This window comes from Mesoplodon mirus (assembly GCF_964341445.2).
Source record: "Mesoplodon mirus genome assembly, chromosome: 9".
Taxonomy (NCBI): domain Eukaryota; kingdom Metazoa; phylum Chordata; class Mammalia; order Artiodactyla; family Ziphiidae; genus Mesoplodon; species Mesoplodon mirus.
Window position 1 is genome coordinate 113,916,259 of NC_138985.1, and position 19,022 is coordinate 113,935,280.

The following is a 19,022-nucleotide window of genomic DNA, read 5'->3' on the forward strand; positions in this document are numbered from 1 at the left end:
TCCATCTGCATTTCTCTCTTGGTTAAGAGAGATTTAGCCATTTGACAGTTTTAAGTCAGTGGAAACTTGTTTTTAGTTACTCAATAAAATTAATTTTTAATTTGTATATTTAACTTACAGAGTAGGTTGGTAGTAACAGCTGAACTGTGTAACATTGTTGCTTCAAATTGAAGTTTATATTATGAACATTCAGAATCAGTGCTCACATAGCAGCATATTACTGAGCTATTTTGAGTTTGAAAAGTGGAGAAGCCTCAACCCTGTGCTGTGTGTCACGTACGCTCACATCCGAGCGCTAGGTCTCCTCGCGGTGCGCGGACACAGCTCCGTGGGCCACGGTAGGGATCCGAGGCGGTGCTCTGTGGGCTTTCGAGCTTCCGAGGCCTTGGTGTGAACGGCGCACGCCTGGACCACCCCTCGCTCCCTAACGTGGGCTGACCTGGTGGCTTGGAGTCCTTCCTGGGGTCAGCGGAGGGCAGTCGGCCGAGTCAGGCGGCTCCCAGGGAACAGGCACGTGTCCACTTCCTGCCCGTAGCAGCTGGTCTCGTTCTTTTCTTCCTCCCCCTCTTTGTTCCCCGTTTCCCTTGTTCTTACTCTCCTCTCCCCCACAGTTCACTTTCTCTGCTCCTTCTCCTTCACCCTGTAGACCCTGAGCTCCAGGCTTAGGTTTACAAGTCGTATTGCCCGGCCCGCTTATCGCTGGGGCCGGGGCCAGGCGAGCGCCGTGCTTCTTGAGGACCCCAGACGCTGCTGCGGGGGTCTGCGAGTCTCAAGGCCCTGCGGCACCGGGCGTTGAATTGCCGCAGTGGCTCTGGAGGCGGGGCGGTTTACCAGGGCCCGCTCACTGGTCTGGGCGGCTTCCAGGCACTTGGCAAGGCTGGCTCACTACTGCTGGGAGGCTGTGGTATTTCTGCTAGTATTAAAATTCTTCAGGATTGCAGTTATTGTTTGAAAGAGTGTTTTGGTTAACTAGGTTCTGAGAGGTGGTTCTAAAACTGATCTAGAGACTCATTTAATAGCAACAGCCTGTTAAAAACTTACATTAAGTGAAACTGCCAGTGGATTAAATCATGTGTATGTAAGAGCTTCCTTTGTTTACTACTGTGGGACCTCAGTAATTCTGAGGCTCCAAAATGGTCAAAATGTTTTTAAGTGTGCTCTTTTATTAAATGCTTGTGTAGGTTTTGTAATTCGGTACAGAAAGTTTAACCTTGTAATGTACATTTTTGTATGTAAAAAATCTTCTAAGGAGCCTTATCCTTATTTAAATAAAAGGAATAAAATTAAAAAAAAAAAAAAAAAAAAAAAAAAAAAAAAAATCTTCCAACAAACAAAAGCCCAGGACCAGATGGCTTCACAGGGGAATTCTATCAAACATTTAGAGAAGAGCTAACGCTTATCCTTCTCAAACTCTTCCAAAATGCAGCAGAGGGAGGAACAATCCCAAACTCATTCTACGAATCTAACTACCATCACCCTGATACCAAAACCAGACAAAGATGTCACCAAAAAAGAAAACTACAGGCCAACATCACTGATTAACACAGATGCAAAAATCCTCAACAAAATACTAGCAAACAGAATCCAACAGCACATTAAAAGTATCATACACCACGATCAAGTGGGATTTATCCCAGGAATGCAAGGATTCTTCCATATACACAAATCAACCAATGTGATACACCATATTAACAAATTGAAGGAGAAAAACCATATGATCATCTCAATAGATGCAGAAAAAGCTTTCAACAAAATTCAACATCCATTTATGATAAAAACCCTCCAGGAAGTAGGCATAGAGGGAACTTACCTCAACATAATAAAGGCCATATATGACAAACCCACATCGTTCTCAATGGTGAAAAACTGAAACCATTTCCTCTAAGATCAGGAAAAAGACAAGGATATCCACTCTCACCACTATTATTCAACATAGTTTTGAAAGTTGTAGCCACAGCAATCAGAGAAGAAAAAGAAATAAAACGAATCCAAATTGGAAAACAAGAAGTAAAACTGTCACTGTTTGCAGATGACATGATACTATACAGAGAGAATCCTAAAGGTACTACCAGAAAAGTACTAGCGCTAATCAATGAATTTGGTAAAGTAGCAGGATACAAAATTAATGCACAGAAATTTCTTGCACTCCTATACACAAATGATGAAAAATCTGAAAGAGAAATTAAGGAAACACTCCCATTTACCACTGCAACAAAAACAATAAAATACCTAGGAATAAACCTACCTAAGGAGGCAAAAGACCTGTATGCAGAAAACTATAAGACACTGATGAAAGAAATTAAAGACGATACAAACAGATGGAGACATATACCATGTTCTTGAATTGGAGGAATCAACATTGTGAAAATGACTATACTACCCAAAGCAATCTACAGATTCAGTGTAATCCCTATCAAACTACCACTGGCATTTTTCACAGAACTAGAACAAAAAGTTTCACAATTTGTATGGAAACACAAAAGACCCCGAATAGCCAAAGCAATCTTGAGAAAGAAAAATGTAGCTGGAGGAATCAGGCTCCCTGACTTCAGAGTATACTACAAAGCTACAGTCATCAAGATAGTATGGTACTGGCACAAAAGCAGAAATCTAGAACAGTGGAACAGGATAGAAAGCCCAGAGATAAACCCATGCACGTATGGTCACCTTATCTTTGATAAAGGAGGCAAGAATATACAATGGAGAAAAGACAGTCTCTTCAATAAGTGGTGCTGGGAAAACTGGACAGCAACATGTGAAAGAATGAAATCAGAACACTCCTTGACACCATACACAAAAATAAACTCAAAATGGATTAAAGACCTAAATGTAAGGCCAGACACTATAAAACTCTTAGAGGAAAACATGAGTAGAACACTCTATGACATAAATCACAGCAAGATCCTTTTTGACCCACCTGCTAGTGTAAGGGAAATAAAAACAAAAATAAACAAATGGGACCTAATGAAACTTCAAAGCTTTTGCACAGCAAATGAAACCATAAATAAGACAAAAAGACAACCCTCAGCATGGGAGAGAATATTTGCAAATGAAGTGACCGACAAAGGATTAATCTCCAAATATACAAGCAGCTCATGCAGCTTAATATCACAAAAACAAACAACCCAATCCAAAAATGGGCAGAAGACCTAATTAGACATTTCTCCAAAGAACATATACAGATTGCCAACAAACACATGAAAGGATGCTCAACATCACTAATCATTAGAGAAATGCAAATCAAAACTACAATGAGGTATCACCTCACACCAGTCAGAATGACCATCATCAAACAATCTATAAACAATAAATGCTGGAGAGGGTGTGGAGAAAAGGGAACCCTCTTGCACTGTTGGTGGGCATGTAAATTGATACAGCCACTATGGAGAACAGTATGGAAGTTCCTTAAAAAACTAAAAATAGAACTTCCATACGACCCAGCAATCCCACTACCGGGCATATACCCTGAGAAAACCATAATTCAAAAACAGTCATGTACCACAGTGTTCATTGCAGCTCTATTTACAATAGCCAGGACATGGAAGCAACCTAAGTGTCCTTCGACAGTTGAATGGATAAAGAAGATGTGCCACATATATACAATGGAATATTACTCAGCCATAAAAGGAAACGAAACTGAATTATTTGTAGTGAGGTGGATGGACCTAGAGTCTGTCGTACATAGTGAAGTAAGTCAGAAAGAGAAAAACAAATACTGTATACTAACACATATATATGGAATCTAAAAAAAAAAAAAAAAAAAAAGGTTCTGACGAACCTAGGGGCAGGTCAGGAATAAAGATGCAGACGTAGAGAATGGACTTGAGTACACGGGGAGGGTGAAGGGTAAGCTGGGACGAAGTGACAGAGTGGCACTGACATATATACACTACCAAATGTAAAACAGATAGCTAGTGGGAAGCAGCCACATAGCACAGGGAGATCAGCTCAGTGTTTTGTGACCACCTAGATGGGTGGGATAGGGAGGGTGGGAGGGAGACGCAAGAAGGAGGGGATATGGGGATATATGTATATGTATAGCTGATTCACTTTGTTATATAGCAGAAACTAAGACAACATTATAAAGCAATTATACTCCAATAAAGATGCTAAATAAATAAATAAAATAATAAATAAATAAAAGTGGTGGTCACAAGGAATTTGAGCCTGATCTCTGTTTTTAATATTCCTATAATTAGAAGTTATTCATGTACATACTTAAAAATTAATTTAAAAATAAAATGTTCTATAAATAAGGAAATAATCTGTTCATCAGTCTCAGAGTAGGCCATGTATAGGTGTACTATTAACTATTCTCAGCCAGGCTGGGGGTCTTGATTCTTAATGTAAGTAAGACCCTTACTGTAGTTTACGTTCTAGTTTTAATTGTAACATTTTAATTCTTAACATTTAAAAAATTACATCTTAAGGCTCCCTCCAACTAAATAATACTAACTGGAATTAATTTCATATGAAAAATATTTTATAACAAATCATAACTTAAGGGAGTTGAATGTATGTCAACAGATGGCTAAGTTATTTAGAATATGTGGCCAACATGACATTTCCTCAGGCAAGAAGGACTATGTGCTCTGAAACAAGAACAGCAACAGAAGGACACGACAAGTGGACACTGGGAACAAGGGTGTTGAGGGAGTGAGCATTAGTGACTCTGTAACTTCTTTCAGACATTTGACACAGAATACTTTTTCTTTATAATTAAAAATCCTAACTAGATATACAAATTTATTGGTCAGGTATAAGAACATTACTATCAATCAAAAGTTAATTTTACCACTCATTTATTACTCTCTGCAATATAACAGAATATAATTAAGTCATATACAATTTTTTTGCAGAGAAATTTTCAATACAGGGTTTAGAATTATTTTTACATCAAAGCCATAATTAGGAATATATATTAAGATTTATACTTCAATTTCACATTTGTCATGTCTAAGCATCATTTATTTCTGATTCACACTGGAGAGGGAAAGCTCAGGGTAAAGATTACTAGTGTATTGACAAACCCAAATAAAGACCTCTCCCGCAAAGGACCAGTTTTTAAACACAGTCCCTTCATCAAGGAACAAAAGAGAATAATCCACTTTAAATCCTGAAAGATGATGGAGTATATGGGACCCAGATGAGAAATACATGGAAATACTAAAAATAGATCCAAGCTGATTTGAAAGGTTAAGTGTTTTTTGTTTTAACTGTATTAAAAAAAATCTGCTTTTGGGCCTTGAATAACTTACAATTTACAGAAAGAATTTCAGGATGAAAATACAACTAACTATAAAAATAACTTCAAAATGGAAATTAGTAAAAGTATTATGAAGTCTATTGGTTGCATCTGAGAAAATTTTTCCTGTTAAAGGAGATTTCAAATAAAGAATAATGTAAAAACTGTCAATCTCTCAGTTGTTTCTTGATTAAGCATAACCAAGAACATGTCAGCAATCTCGCAAAATCTATTCTCACAAAATTCACTGCTGCCTTTAAAATATTTTGTTATAGAAAAGTCTGGGCCTCTATAGATAATTTATTAGGTTTGAGCCTGTTCCATTTTCACTTTGTGGACCATCTCCTCTAATCACCTTGAGAGTCTATTATACCAAAGAGTAAATTGATTGCTAAAAATAAGGACATCATATCCCCCCAAATGTTGGATTTTTCAAAACTGAACACTAAACAGGCAGCAAAGCAACGTTTTGGAAAGCATATCCACTGACATGGCATCAGTTTTAAAAGGTTTTAAAGATTTCAAATAAAAAGTGTTACGCACAGATTCTTTGTGTTTCCAATGGACAACAAAACTATCATCGATATTAATTATATTTGGCTAAAAATACATAGCCAAGATGCTCCTCACAACCTAATTCTTTGTGGCAAGTGATATGCTTGTAAAATCTACTTAGTGGTAATTTTTAAATTAGTATAAAATCTTCCATATTTAAATATAAGAAGCTATTTCAGAGGAATTCTGTAATAAATCTGTCATATCACACCAGGTATTCAAGTCTAAAGCTATAGTTTATACCAATGATGCAGCAATAGAAGTTGGCAAATTAAATTTTTAAAAAAAACATTTTCATTTTTGAAGCAAAAATATCACCAAATTATTTTATACAGGATTCAATATACTTACAATTAAAGTTATAATCATCACTAAAAATTACTAAAATAAGAGAAAAACTGCACTTATACAGATAAATTATAATTTTCCTTGCTCCTTCATTTCTCATTTAACTGAGAACGCTGGCTGAATTCACAGGAGCAAATGAGAGAACCCTAAGGGTCAGGACTTCCTTGTGAGAGGCAATGAGAAAGAGTGAAAAATTTCACAGCTTGGAATTTGGTTGTTAAATACATCCTCTATTCTAGTCTTATAAGCTTTTCAGCTAGTAAATCAAAATCCCGTTATACACTAGGATAATATTCATGACAATTCTCTATATTTTATCTTCTTAAAATCAAAGACTCAATTCTAAAGGGTTAATAGAGGCATTACAAAGTAACTCTCTAGTTTGCATTTCCCATAATACTAAAATAAAGCTTTTTCTTTTAGTCTAGAAATTTGCTTTTTTAATACTGTGAAAAGCCTCTATGAATCTGTTTAACGTATTTATTTCTTTTCATCTATTCAGTGCCACTGGGCATAACATGTAGTGCAGTGCGTGTTGATATTTTGCAAAGCACCACATGACTCACTGTACCCTAATGCACTCCATTAATCCTGTTTGGACAGCTGGGTCCAGGCATTTGTTAGCTGCATTTTAATTGTTCCATCTTTCTTTTTCTTCTTTTTATTTATCTCTATGGCAAACTACTCAGGAATTTAATTTGTTGATCTTCAAAAAGCACATTTTGCCATTAATTTGTTTTCTTTGTATTAAAACTGTACTCAGCATGTAATTTTCTTCCATAAAATCTATATATTACTATTAACAATTAATCTTAAATAACAGAGCACAGTGAATTTCATAAATGATAAATTGGTAGGTTGGCTATAATATCGCAGAAATTATTTGTTGGACTGCCATAATACAAACGATCACAGTTAGCTACAAATCAAGTTACTAAACTGTATATTTATGGCATTTTCAAGATTAGCACACTATAAGCAGATGTCAAAATGATAACAAGTCCTATAATGCAAACACAAAAGAAATAAGACCTCTAAGTAAATGAGCTTTGTATTAGTCTGTGGAACGGCGGTCCCTTCTACATTTACATTTAGATTCCACTTGTGTTAAAACATGAACTTCTCTGTAAGCATTATGAAGAAGACCGCAAAGCTTATACCCTTCCTGGCACAGCCTGCATCCCCGACAGCTGTGGGCCTTGAATAAATAATGGAGGCCACATAAGCGCTAAAACAAAAGCAATTCAAAGTTACTTGCAATCTTTGTCATAAGCATGTTGCTAAGGTTGAATAATGGGATTTTTCTAATCATTTGTGAACACTCAAGTCAAAATCTAAGTCTAGAAAACAGAACAAAACTGCCTAGTGGAAATTTTTGTCTGAAATAATATTTAGCCAAGAACTGAGAATACAGTCTGCAACAGTGCTTTATTAAAGATAAGAACACCAAATGAAGGAAGATTTATTCAACTATTTCAATGACAAAGTGGAAATATTTTACTTTTAAATGATGACCAAAATTCTCTGTGAATTGAAAAATTAAGAAAACTATATAAATGACAAGGCAGTAAAAAAGCTGAAGAGCTAAAGGATGTCCTTTATATCAGTCTGTGCTCTCCTAGATCTTACTGCTTTCAAGTCTATTCCCTGGACATAAAGCAGCTTAAAATAAGTGTTACACATTCTCAATTTTTTAAACCACATATTAAATTACACATTTTTTAAAACATTTCGCTTAGGAAAAAATTAGTATTTTCTAGACATTAAATATTGTGTTGTTTTTTTTTAAAATCACAGTTTCCTCACTAGAGGACTCCAAAGCTTAATTAGTCAATGAAAAAAATAAAGTCTATTGTTTGGACAAGGGCTATTTCTAAGTACTTGAAAAAATAAGTGGTCTTTATTGATAAAAGTGCTTATTTTGGTACAGTCCTGTATATACGTGAATTACAGAAGTAAAGGCATAAAATAATGTGGGAGGGAATAATATATTTCAAAGAGTGATCTCTTTGAAAAACAGTTTAGAAACTACAAGTTTAGCAAGAAGTTTGATACTTAAAAAGGTACTGACTTTAAATGAAAAGTTCTCATTTAAACTTACCCAGTGTTCTTGACATAACAGGCAGTGCGGAGCTCAAGACCAAGATTGACACACAATTCCCAATGATCTGTTATGAGAAATCAGAAAGAATATTGGGCAGTTACACAGTATACGGATAAATAAAATCCATTCACATTCTGGCAAGTTACTGGACATTTCAGTTACCTACTGTACTTTGCTAACTTCTGAATGATACTATTCAATATAGAAAATAAAGAGAATAGAAACTTTTCTACAAACATTTAAAGTTCTGTGAGTTCTAGAAGATATTTACAGTACCTGACACAAATATAAAGTTATAGAACACTTAAATTACTTCACACCTCAGACAACGCATTTTACATTATTGACTGAGGTTGATGATTTCAAAAAGGTTTGCCTAACAAGTAAAAATTAATATTTTTAATACTTCTGACTCTACTTTTAAAACCAAGACTACTGCTCAAGATAGATAATATCTACTTCTAATATGTTTAACTATTATAAGATTTAATACCAAAAAGCTAGAAATCCAAAACACCTAAATTCTAGTAATTTTCAATGTATCCTATACTTATTCTTTCATATTAAGTAAGAGATGTTGAAAATACTACTTAGTACTTATGATTACTTAAACTAGATGCTAAGTATCTCAAGAACTCATAGCATTTTAGATAAAGATATATAAAAATAACTTTTCCCCTTTAGAATAAGCTGAAAATATGGAATATATAATAAAAAAGAAAAGCCAGCACCTCTTGTTATTCTTCATTGTCAGCCTGTGGGAATATTTTACAAATGCAGTCACTATATAAGATAACAGCCTTTGTTATTCCAAAGCCAATGACATATTGTAGAAAGTCAAATTAGCCTCAGACTACAAAATGTTTCTGAATAGAACTCTTCCGTCTTGCTTTAATTATTCAAATTTGAAATACTTTGTCTCTACTACTTGTAGCAACTAAGTTCTTCAGATTTCAAACAAGTTCCCTGAAGTACAGTCAGCACAATCAAAGTTACTCATTAGCAATACGTTTTCTTTGTAGGAAAAAGAGTCCTTTCAGGAGCCGTCTATAGCTAGTTAACAAGCTCTGCGGTTCTATGCATTTACAAGTGAATGGATGCCATCCAAATTAAACAGAGCACATCCTTTTCCCACTCATTCAGCATTTTGAAAATCTTCCAGTGTGTGTGTTTACGCAACTTACAAACAAATACCTAGAACCGCAAATGAACCATTCACCGCGATTACTAAATAAAACAGTCTGTCTGTCTTGGAAGGCAAAAGGGAGGCACAGTCACCTAAGACTTTACCTTACCTTTGTCATCGTTGTGTCATCCTTCTTGGGAATAAAGTTTCCAAAAAATCGGAGGCTATAGAAACCAACAACAGAGGACACCATAAGATAGCTGTGAGAATCAAGGAAAAACTCTCCAAAGAATTGTTTCCTTACGTTCTCAGTTGTCTCCAAAATGTCTTAAGGCCGAAAGGAAAAACAAAACAAAACAAAATGCCACTTGGAGTGCTTGAGGAAGACTGACTTGTTTTTTCTTCCAGCAAAGCATCTTAGTAAATTACCACTGCCCCAGAAAACTAGACAGAAAACTTGTTAACAGACAGAACTTCAGTTAAAGAAAGGATACAAAATCAAAATGATTTCAAGTGCAGCTCCCACAAAACCAAAAGCAGAAAGAGAAGCATTTCCTATTCCAGGCCCCTGGGGGAAAAAAAAACACTTTTCAGAATTCAATGACACTATTATATTTGGTTTCCCTAAAATTGTTGTCTCATAAATATAGGACAGTTGAAATTAGGAATGTTTAATACCCTGGAGTAACATCTAGACGTTCAAAGGAAAATAAAACGTGATGAGACTGAATTCATCAACTAACTCAACCACATGTTAACACTTTTAACAAGCTCAAAACATTTCTGATTTATCTCAAATGCAATTTAAGTTACTTATCAAAATGACATTATGCTTATTGTTAAATCCTAAATATTCCTGGAAGAAATTTTTAAAAAATATAATAGTATAATAAGAATAGAACAAATAATTGTTTGAACACTGAGGCAACATATAAAAACTATACAATTAAAATATGTCAAAAGGAAGCTAAGCAAAGAAAGAAAGTGAATGCACATATCCTGTTACTACTCTTGAAAGTTTCCTTTCCCTAAATCTTCCTTGGGAATTCAGGGATTTAATTAACACAGATTTTCCAAATGCAATGCTGTAAATTTTTTCCTAAACATCATACCTATTCTCAAAACCTATCTTTATCTAGAACTTAACAAAACAAGTAGAAAAAGTAATATTTATTAACGAGGCCAGACAGGCAAAAAATCATTTCTTACTGAAGAAGGAACAATGTTTTCAAAGCTTACTAATTAAAGAAACTCTCTGAATACAAACTACTACTTTGCTATCAGCTTCAATTACATCTAACAGATATACCAGGATAATTAAGAATATAAAGTCAGCTTAATAAAAAAATAAACCAATAAATAATATCACATATTATTTATACAATCTAATATAGGCATGAAGAAGTTAGAATACCCATAGAAATTTCATATATAAATAAGGTAATGGACAAAGAATTTATGAACTTTTGTCAATCTTTTGAAGAAAAAATGAATAATGCTAACAGAAAGCTTATTAACTGGGATGGAAAACACTTTGGAAATATTCTCTGTCTCAAGAGAAGGCCTACAGGCAAGATTAAGATGATCTGACTTATTTACACAATCATAAAAAAAGCATACCACATATAAGTCCTTCTGTACTATGCACGAAAGGAATGGTACAAAAATGTACCACAGGGCTTGGGCCTCACCTCGTATGTGGTATAAGAAAATGGGTTAAAAAATGGATAGAAGTCAACACAGTAGTTGACTTCTGCTTGATCAATGGATTTGGGTCTAAACAAAAGACAATGACAAGGCTGTGGATGGAGGAGGACTGCTCACTGCTGTTTTTTGTTAGTGGAATGACAGACCTGAAGCAAGCTGGCAGGCTTGCAGTGGTGGAGAGGCCATGGCAGTGAGAGATGGCACAAGGTCCTGAAGAGGCTGGGGGCGGGGAGCTAAACTGAGAATACTGCTGAAAGAATTAGCTTCTGAAAGAAGAGGGTATCTTCATCTTTGACTGAAGGAAAGGAATTAAGATAAACATTGGCTTTTTTCTATGAGAGAAAAGGTGTATCGTGTGGTTCAGAGAGAGAAGTGGCATGTCAGTAAGCAAAATCTGAACCCCAAAAGGTGTCTCTCTGGCATAAGGATCATTTTAGGCTGATTGTTTTTAAGAAACAGAAGACTCGTAAGCCTTTCTTTTTAGCACCACCCCCACCTCACCCCTTAACTGCCTGAAAGAATTCAGACGAAGGACCTGGTCCAGGCAGAGCACTATCACCAGAGACAGCTACAAAGAGTATGGGCTGAGTGTGGTAGATGGAACCTGGCAAGACCTGGAGACCATGTCCCCTCTGTTTACCAAACATCTGCTTTTCCATCTCCATTTGAAGTGCCTTCCTCCTGCCTGAAGTCCCAAGCTCCTACCCCCTTCTCCTTCTCTTAGGTGGAATATAAGCCGCAATGGCCCAACCTGTCCTGGGGTCTCATTATTCTTACCGGGCTCCCACATACACATAATTAAATTCTGTTTTCTCCTGTTAATCTGTCTCATGTAAATCTAATTCTTAGACCAGCCAGAAGATCCTAGAAAGGGTTAAGGAAAATTTTTTCCCTCCCCCAAAGCATGAAAAGTCTGGAAGAGTTTTTTTTTTTTTTTTTTTTTCTTTTTGCGGTATGCGGGCCTCTCACTGCTGTGGCCTCTCCCGTTGCGGAGCACAGGCTCCGGACGCGCAGGCCCAGCGGCCATGGCTCACGGGCCCAGCCGCTCCGCGGCATATGGGATCCTCCCAGACCGGGGCACGAACCCGTATCCCCTGCATCGGCAGGCAGACTCTCAACCACTGCGCCACCAGGGAGGCCCTGGAAGAGTTTTGAAGTCATCTCTATGGGAGATGGCAAAGGTGCTAACTTCGAAAAGTATAATAAAATGTCAAAACTTAAATGCTACTTTAAGTATCCAAAAGTTTATAGAGACACCTAGAAAAAGTATGCCATATATGAATATTTAGTGGAAACTACCTTCCATATGGAGAATATATTTAAATAGACTAATTGATGGAACTTAATAAAATCATGAATTTTTAAACAAGAGAAAAAATTAAGTTAATTCATGAAAAGATGTATATCTGACTCTCCTCCAGCAACTGAACATTTTGACTCAAGTTCATAAAATGACTCCTTTGAGGCATGAGTCCTTAAAACCACATATTTGGATCCTTGCAAACACAATGAATCCATGTAATAAACTCTTTATATTTCACTATTTCACAGAATATACATTTTCTTAAAGGATCACAAGTATGAATTTCAGTAAAACAAAGATAAATTCTGATACAAAGTATAAAAGGAAACTCTGATACTTGATAAAAAGCCGGACAATCCAAAGTAAGAAATCAGAAACAAAAAACATAGTTTAGAAACCCTGTTTATGAAAGCTCACTGCATAAAGAAATTCATACAACTTGAAGTATATATATGCAGAAAGGTGAATGTTTTCATTTATTTATTTGAAATACTCAATTTATACACATAGAATACTTTTGCAAAAGAAAGACATTTTAAAGCATTTTACTTTACCCTTGTTCCCTTTGGCATTGCTGTTTCATCAACCAACAGGCAAAGAATGTTACAAGCCACCAAGAGGACCGAAATGGACTACAACACAAAAAGTAAGCCATCAGTTCTGAATTTCAATTTTGTCAATACACATACATTAAAATCTAAGTAACCAACCAAATGTATGCTTCAGAATAGAGGAAAAGCAGTCAAGACCAAAACTCTACATATAAACCTGAAGTAATGAGACTATAAAAACTCCAGAATAAATTCATAAAAATTCTGCAAAGTATTATAATCTCAAAGCTTAAGGAAAAAGCTATTAATATAGATCCACTTATTAACCGATTTTACCAATTGGAACCCACAACTCCACATATTTAAAAAATGGTTAAAATGTTATCAGGACTAATTTAATAATATAATTTTCAGATCTTATCACAGAGTTTGATCAGGGTATCTGCAACACCTTGTCTCTTCTTAATTTTCAACTGAAACAAAAGAATGAATTTCCTGCTTCTATGAAGAAATAGATAATCTTGAGGACTTTTCAAAATTACCATTAATTTCACTTTTTGCTCTGTTGAGTTTTTACAAATAAAAGCATAGACAAATTTTAATCCTGTTGATAGGAAACCAGTTTACCTGAAACCATTTAGCTGAGGGAGTTGCCATACACAAATGCTAAAGTAAATAAAAAATAATCTGCTTTATTTAACTAGGCAAATAAATTCTTACTGTCTCAATAAGAAGGAGAACCATAACAGCAGGATACACCAAGTTTCTTTCCCATGCTGAAGCCTTTTTGCGCCTCTCTATTAGAAGGAAAAACAAAATATAATAAAAGTTTCAGTAATTTCCAAAACTTCTCCCCAGATTCGCATTTTCATTCCCTACTAATACAACCAGTATGTATTATTCTTACATAAATTATCTTTTCCTAAAAACATAAATTATTTTTAATTTTCCTCCACAAACTATAAAAATCAGAATTTTAAAATCAGTTTACTACATTAAACAGCTTGATCCTGTGATGCTCAAATTTTAGCACTGTAAAGACATTTCAATTATTGATGAAACATATTGTGGATATACAGCTTACTCTGAAAATAGAGTAATATTTGTATTTCTTTTTTAAATTTACATATTATTATAATGATAGATTTACACACTAATAGAGATCTGGAAATATCAGGTAACATGAGTAAGAATCCCCTCTAATCCCACATCCCAAAGGTAAACACTTCCAGTTTTCTAAAGCCTGGAAGCAAACCTCTATTTCTAGTGACAAAGGTCTACCTTGTTACACACCAATCCTTACGCCATGAACAACTGGAAAAGATGGATCAAACTTAATTTTTTAAAAAGAAATGTGTATGAAGATGTCAGAGAACTACCATAATAATGGAAATTGAAGTCATTCTAGCTTTTTCTGTAGATTCCAAAGGGATTTTTAAATAACTGATTATGATTTCTGCAAATAAAGTAGTTTACTTATTTTCCAGAAAAAAAGGAGGGAAAATAAAGAAAAAGATTTAAGAGTAAAAAGGTCTAGCATATGTATAACTGGAGTCTGAGGAAATAAAAGAGAATGAGCAGATGCAATATTTGATGAGATAATGGCCAACAATTTCCCAAGTGGATGAAAGACATTAAGCCACACACTCATGAAGTGCCCCAGATCTCAAGAAGGATAAATACAAAGAAAAAAGACATTAAAAGATAAGAATAACAGAAGATTACTTATCAGAAATACCACAAGTGAACAGATAGTGGAGTGATATTTTTGGAACATCATGATCTTTGAAAAGCCATTTTGTACACATACAAACCAACAACAACAAAAAGTGAATAAACGTGCTCATCTTCTCCCCAAACTAAAAGACATTCATTATTAACGGCTTTGGACAGACTGAAAGCTTGTAACAGAAATTTCACAATTTAAAAAAATATTCCGGACTACAGTAAAGTCTTTAATAAGAAACCAAGACCAATATATAAGTCAAGGAAAAAAATGTACAATACCTAATTTTGTCTTAAGAGTCTTTACATTGTCAAGTTCTTGTTCCAACTCCGTTATATTGTGTTCCACTGATGAAGACAGTCCTATCAAAAGCAAAAACATTTTAGAAGCATAACAACAGAACCCCAGAACAGGAAGCCCTCACACTTAATGAAAATATAAAAAACACACTGCAAATCCTGATCATTAATAATGAAAACAAGGGCTGCTGTGACTCACAGAAAAGTACATCCATTTCTTTACTCCTTAAAACTTCCAAGTTCTTGCTGATTAAACGCTACATGTTTCCTAGAAAATTTCTGACTCTGGTAAAATTCTTACTTGATCTATTATTAATTTTTCATTAATTACAAAAGCATCATGTGCTTATTATTAAAAAGTGAAAGAAAATCAAGATCTCCTCCTCTTCATCCCACCTCTCTAACGCGACAACTGTCAAAAGCTTGGGTGAGGTTTTCTTCACCTTCATGTACATACTCGTAACATACATACACATCATACTCATGGTTTTTACTATGTATTTTTTAAGAATGGGTCAAATCAGACATTATTTCACCACTTGCTTTCCTAGTTAATGATATGTCCACACTGACAGACAGCCTCAACTTCTCAACAGCTGAATAATAATTCCAGAATATGGATATCCTTCAATTTTATTCAGAATTATTCCATTTATGAATATTCAGGTTTTCCTCAATTTTTTGCCACTACATTTTTCTATGAACATCCAGTACTTTCTGGTTCTATTATTTTTGTAGGACAGAGTCTCAAAATTCAGACTGCTGAGTCAAAGGATATGAGCATTTAGAGTTTTAAGAGATATTTAAAAGTTACTTCCCCCCAAATATTGTGATATATTGTAATAAGTTATTGTCATAATTTACATTTCTATGAACACTTTATTATAAAATATGCTTGATGTCAGATGATTTTGCCCAACTGTAGGCTAACGTAAGTGCTCTGAGAACCCACTTAAGGTGGGCCAGGCTAAGCTGTGTTTGGTAGGTTAGATATTTTCAACTTATAATGGGTTTACCAGGACGTAACCCATCATAGTCAAGAAGATCTGTGTTTTCCAATCTCTTCCCCAGCAGTGGATGTTGTAACTCTTGAATTTTTGCCAATATGATGGGTAAAAAATATTTTCCCATTGTTACTTTAACATGTACACCTTATTCATATTTTCTGCTTGATTCTTCAGTGGTTTGTATATGTCCATACTCTTTCTATTTTATCTGCTAAATTCTGAAATGGACAAATTAAAATCCCCCACTACAACTGTACTTTGACTGAATAGTTTTTTCTCAGTTTTTAAGAATTTTTTCATTATGCGTTTGTATTTGATAAGATTTGGGGGCTCCTGTAAGACTGTACCATGTTCCTTATGAATCACAGCTTTTATCATTACATCATGATCCTCAGTGTCTTTAATGCTTTTCTTTACATTCATCCCCCCCTTTCATATATCATTGTATTTGTAATTTTGGTTAGAGCAATATTCAATGCCTACATTATTACAATACAAATTCTGCCACTTACTCATGTAATAAACTATGATTAGCTTTCCTTTCTTCCATAACATTCTTCTTCCCACCCCCAGAATTAATCTTTTTTTTACATTTCCTTAGTTTTTTATGCATTTACTACTAGTTCGAAGCTAAACCTTCCTCCCAAATGTCTTTATTTCCTCCAGAAGCTTACAAAGAAAAGGTGAATGGGAGGTAATTTTTTTGAAACTATACAAGTCTGAATATGAAAGTTTGGTTAAATATAAATTATTTTTTTATATTTAAAAACTATAAATAAGGAATGAAAAGGTGTGTGGTTTACAGGGACTTAAACCCTTATCTTCCATAGCTGCCAGGTAATAGTTAACTTAATACTGGAAAATCAAGAAATAGCAGGGGAACCTTTTTATTTAGTGTTTACGAGTTTATTATTCTTTATTAGTTCAAAATTAATTACCCTTCGGAATCATGAAGTCACTACTCCACCACCCCCCAACTTCCAGTGTCAGCTCTGAGAAGTCTGAAGCTCTTCTTCCTCCTGGGCCTGAGTGTGAACTGCTTCTCATTCTCCCTGAGAGAACATGTCGGCCTTTGTCCCAGTGTCGGTGAGTCACTCTCATGTTCCATGTTGGGCACTGAGTGAGCACTTTCAATCTCCAAGTTCTTGTCCTTTAGAGCTGAGAAATTTTCTTGATTTTGTCATTTCCTCCATCCTGTTTTCTCTCCTCTCCCCACTTGGAATTATATTAGTTGGATGTTAGATCTCCTGAAATGGTCTTCTACTATTCTTAACTCTTCCCTATGGTTGTCATTGTTTACCTATTTTCTTTAACATCCAATCTTTTAGATACATTCTCATTTCTAAATTTCAAGAGGCCTTTCTGTTCACTAGCTATTCCATTTTTAATGGAATCCTGGCCCTTCTCATGGATGCAATCTCAGTCTCTTGCAGGATACTGATGATAGATTTTACTTTTTTGTTACCTTGTGCATATTCCGTCTCCCCCTAGTGTTCTTTATTGTTTGTTTGTTTGTTTTGGCCCCTACTTTCCCATGGGAGGTCTTTCTCTTAAGTATGATAATGCTTAGTCATCTGTTCATATTTAAGAAGGAAGCACTAAAAATGATAATTTGAAACTCTAAGATTGCGTGGGTGGCACCTGACGAGACTTCCTGTTGGGTAATCCAGCTGGGTTTTTCATGAACACCTAACTGCTAGCAGGGTGTGAGGCTTTCCTCCTGGGTAGACAGATTCCCCAGATAAGACTCTCTGATCTCCTTCTTGGGGTATTAAAGTTTGGCTGTCCAGGTGAAGGGAGATGGGAGCTCACACATTTAGTTTGTAAGCACTCATCCCATCCTCCACTCCCCCAATCTGTGCCCAGGCCACAGTCTCACTTTCTCTGGAGAATAACCCTCCCTCTACTGCTGAGGTGGGGAAGAGGCAGTGGTCTGGTACCCTGGATGGAGGGGAAAGATGTGGGGATCAAATCGCTTCATAAGCAGGCTTTTCACCAATCCTCCTTATATTAACTTGTTCCACTTTATCCCCACTTTCATAGGTTTCTGGTAGTACCACTTTTGGGGACTTTAGGGGATTCTGCACTATAAATCAAGCACAGATGGCTTAGGATTCAGCTTTCTTGGGTCTGCTAAATTCGTTACTTCTAAAATTCTCTCAGGTCTGCTAAATTTCAAAAATTTTTTATGGTTTTCTCATCTCAAGCTTTCCTTCTTTTAGGTTTATGCTTCTCTGACCCTCAGTGTTCTCATCTGTGAAATGGGGGGTATTATTAGGATGCTTTCTGCTGAGTCAGAAAACTCAACTCAAAGTACCTTAAAAAATAAGAAAATAATTTCATGTAATTGGAAGTTTACACACAGAGTGGGCTTCAAAGTGGGTTTTCCAGCAGCTCAGCAGTGACATCCAGGGACTGAATTCTGCCATTCCCAAGTTGGTCTATTATAAAGACTGGTGCTTTCTTCTTTCATGTAATTTCATAATTTCTGTTTGTTTTATTTTGTTCATTATTTCTTCTTTTCCTAGCGAGTGGAATTTCTATTTATTCTTTTACCCATGTTAATTTGACACTTCAGTGGTTACTTTCTCATTCTTAACACACATACTTAGACTTATGTTTTTTTCAACCTAACCCCAAAGGAGAACCTTACTAGGTAACTTACCCCACACCAAGGTGAAGCTCTCACAACACTTTTTTAAAACCATTCTCTCACTGCTTTCCACTCACCCCTCCTAAGTCCTGGACTGTGCTGAGACTGTTTTAAAAATATTTAGTTTGAGATTATTACTAAATTTTTTCCAATGGTACGGAAGCCACCATATCTTTAATGACTAGAATAGTACCTAGTTACTAAATATACAGTTATAAAATGAATAAATAAATGAATGTCTTTTTGTGCCCTAAGAGATATATGACATCTTTGGAAATATATGAGTTTTTAATTGCAATCTTCCCTGCCCCCCTAAGACTACAGATGATTTAATAATCCTTAACAGGTTATAAAAGGGAAGTTTGATGTTGGTCTCTCTCTCCTATGTAAGTAATTTT

The 19,022-nt window shown here is 35.4% G+C and overlaps 1 protein-coding gene across 5 annotated transcripts in view; it reads right to left on the minus strand.

Moving 5' to 3' along the window:
- The window catches only part of LMBR1 (limb development membrane protein 1), a 165,871-nt gene that overhangs the window by 46,695 nt on the left and 100,154 nt on the right, over positions 1-19,022 (minus strand). For 4 of the 5 annotated variants that reach the window (XM_082633090.1, XM_082633088.1, XM_082633087.1 and 1 more), the window contains exons 10-15: positions 14,947-15,027; positions 13,660-13,736; positions 12,943-13,020; positions 9,873-9,946; positions 9,548-9,638; positions 8,250-8,316 (exon numbers count right to left, since the gene is read on the minus strand). In XM_082633090.1, the coding sequence (XP_082489216.1) occupies positions 8,250-8,316; positions 9,548-9,638; positions 9,873-9,946; positions 12,943-13,020; positions 13,660-13,736; positions 14,947-15,027 (468 nt within the window). Of the gene's footprint in view, positions 1-7,587; positions 7,673-8,249; positions 8,317-9,547; positions 9,639-9,872; positions 9,947-12,942; positions 13,021-13,659; positions 13,737-14,946; positions 15,028-19,022 lie in introns of those variants that run through there. The other variant, XM_082633091.1, reaches the window with a different exon arrangement.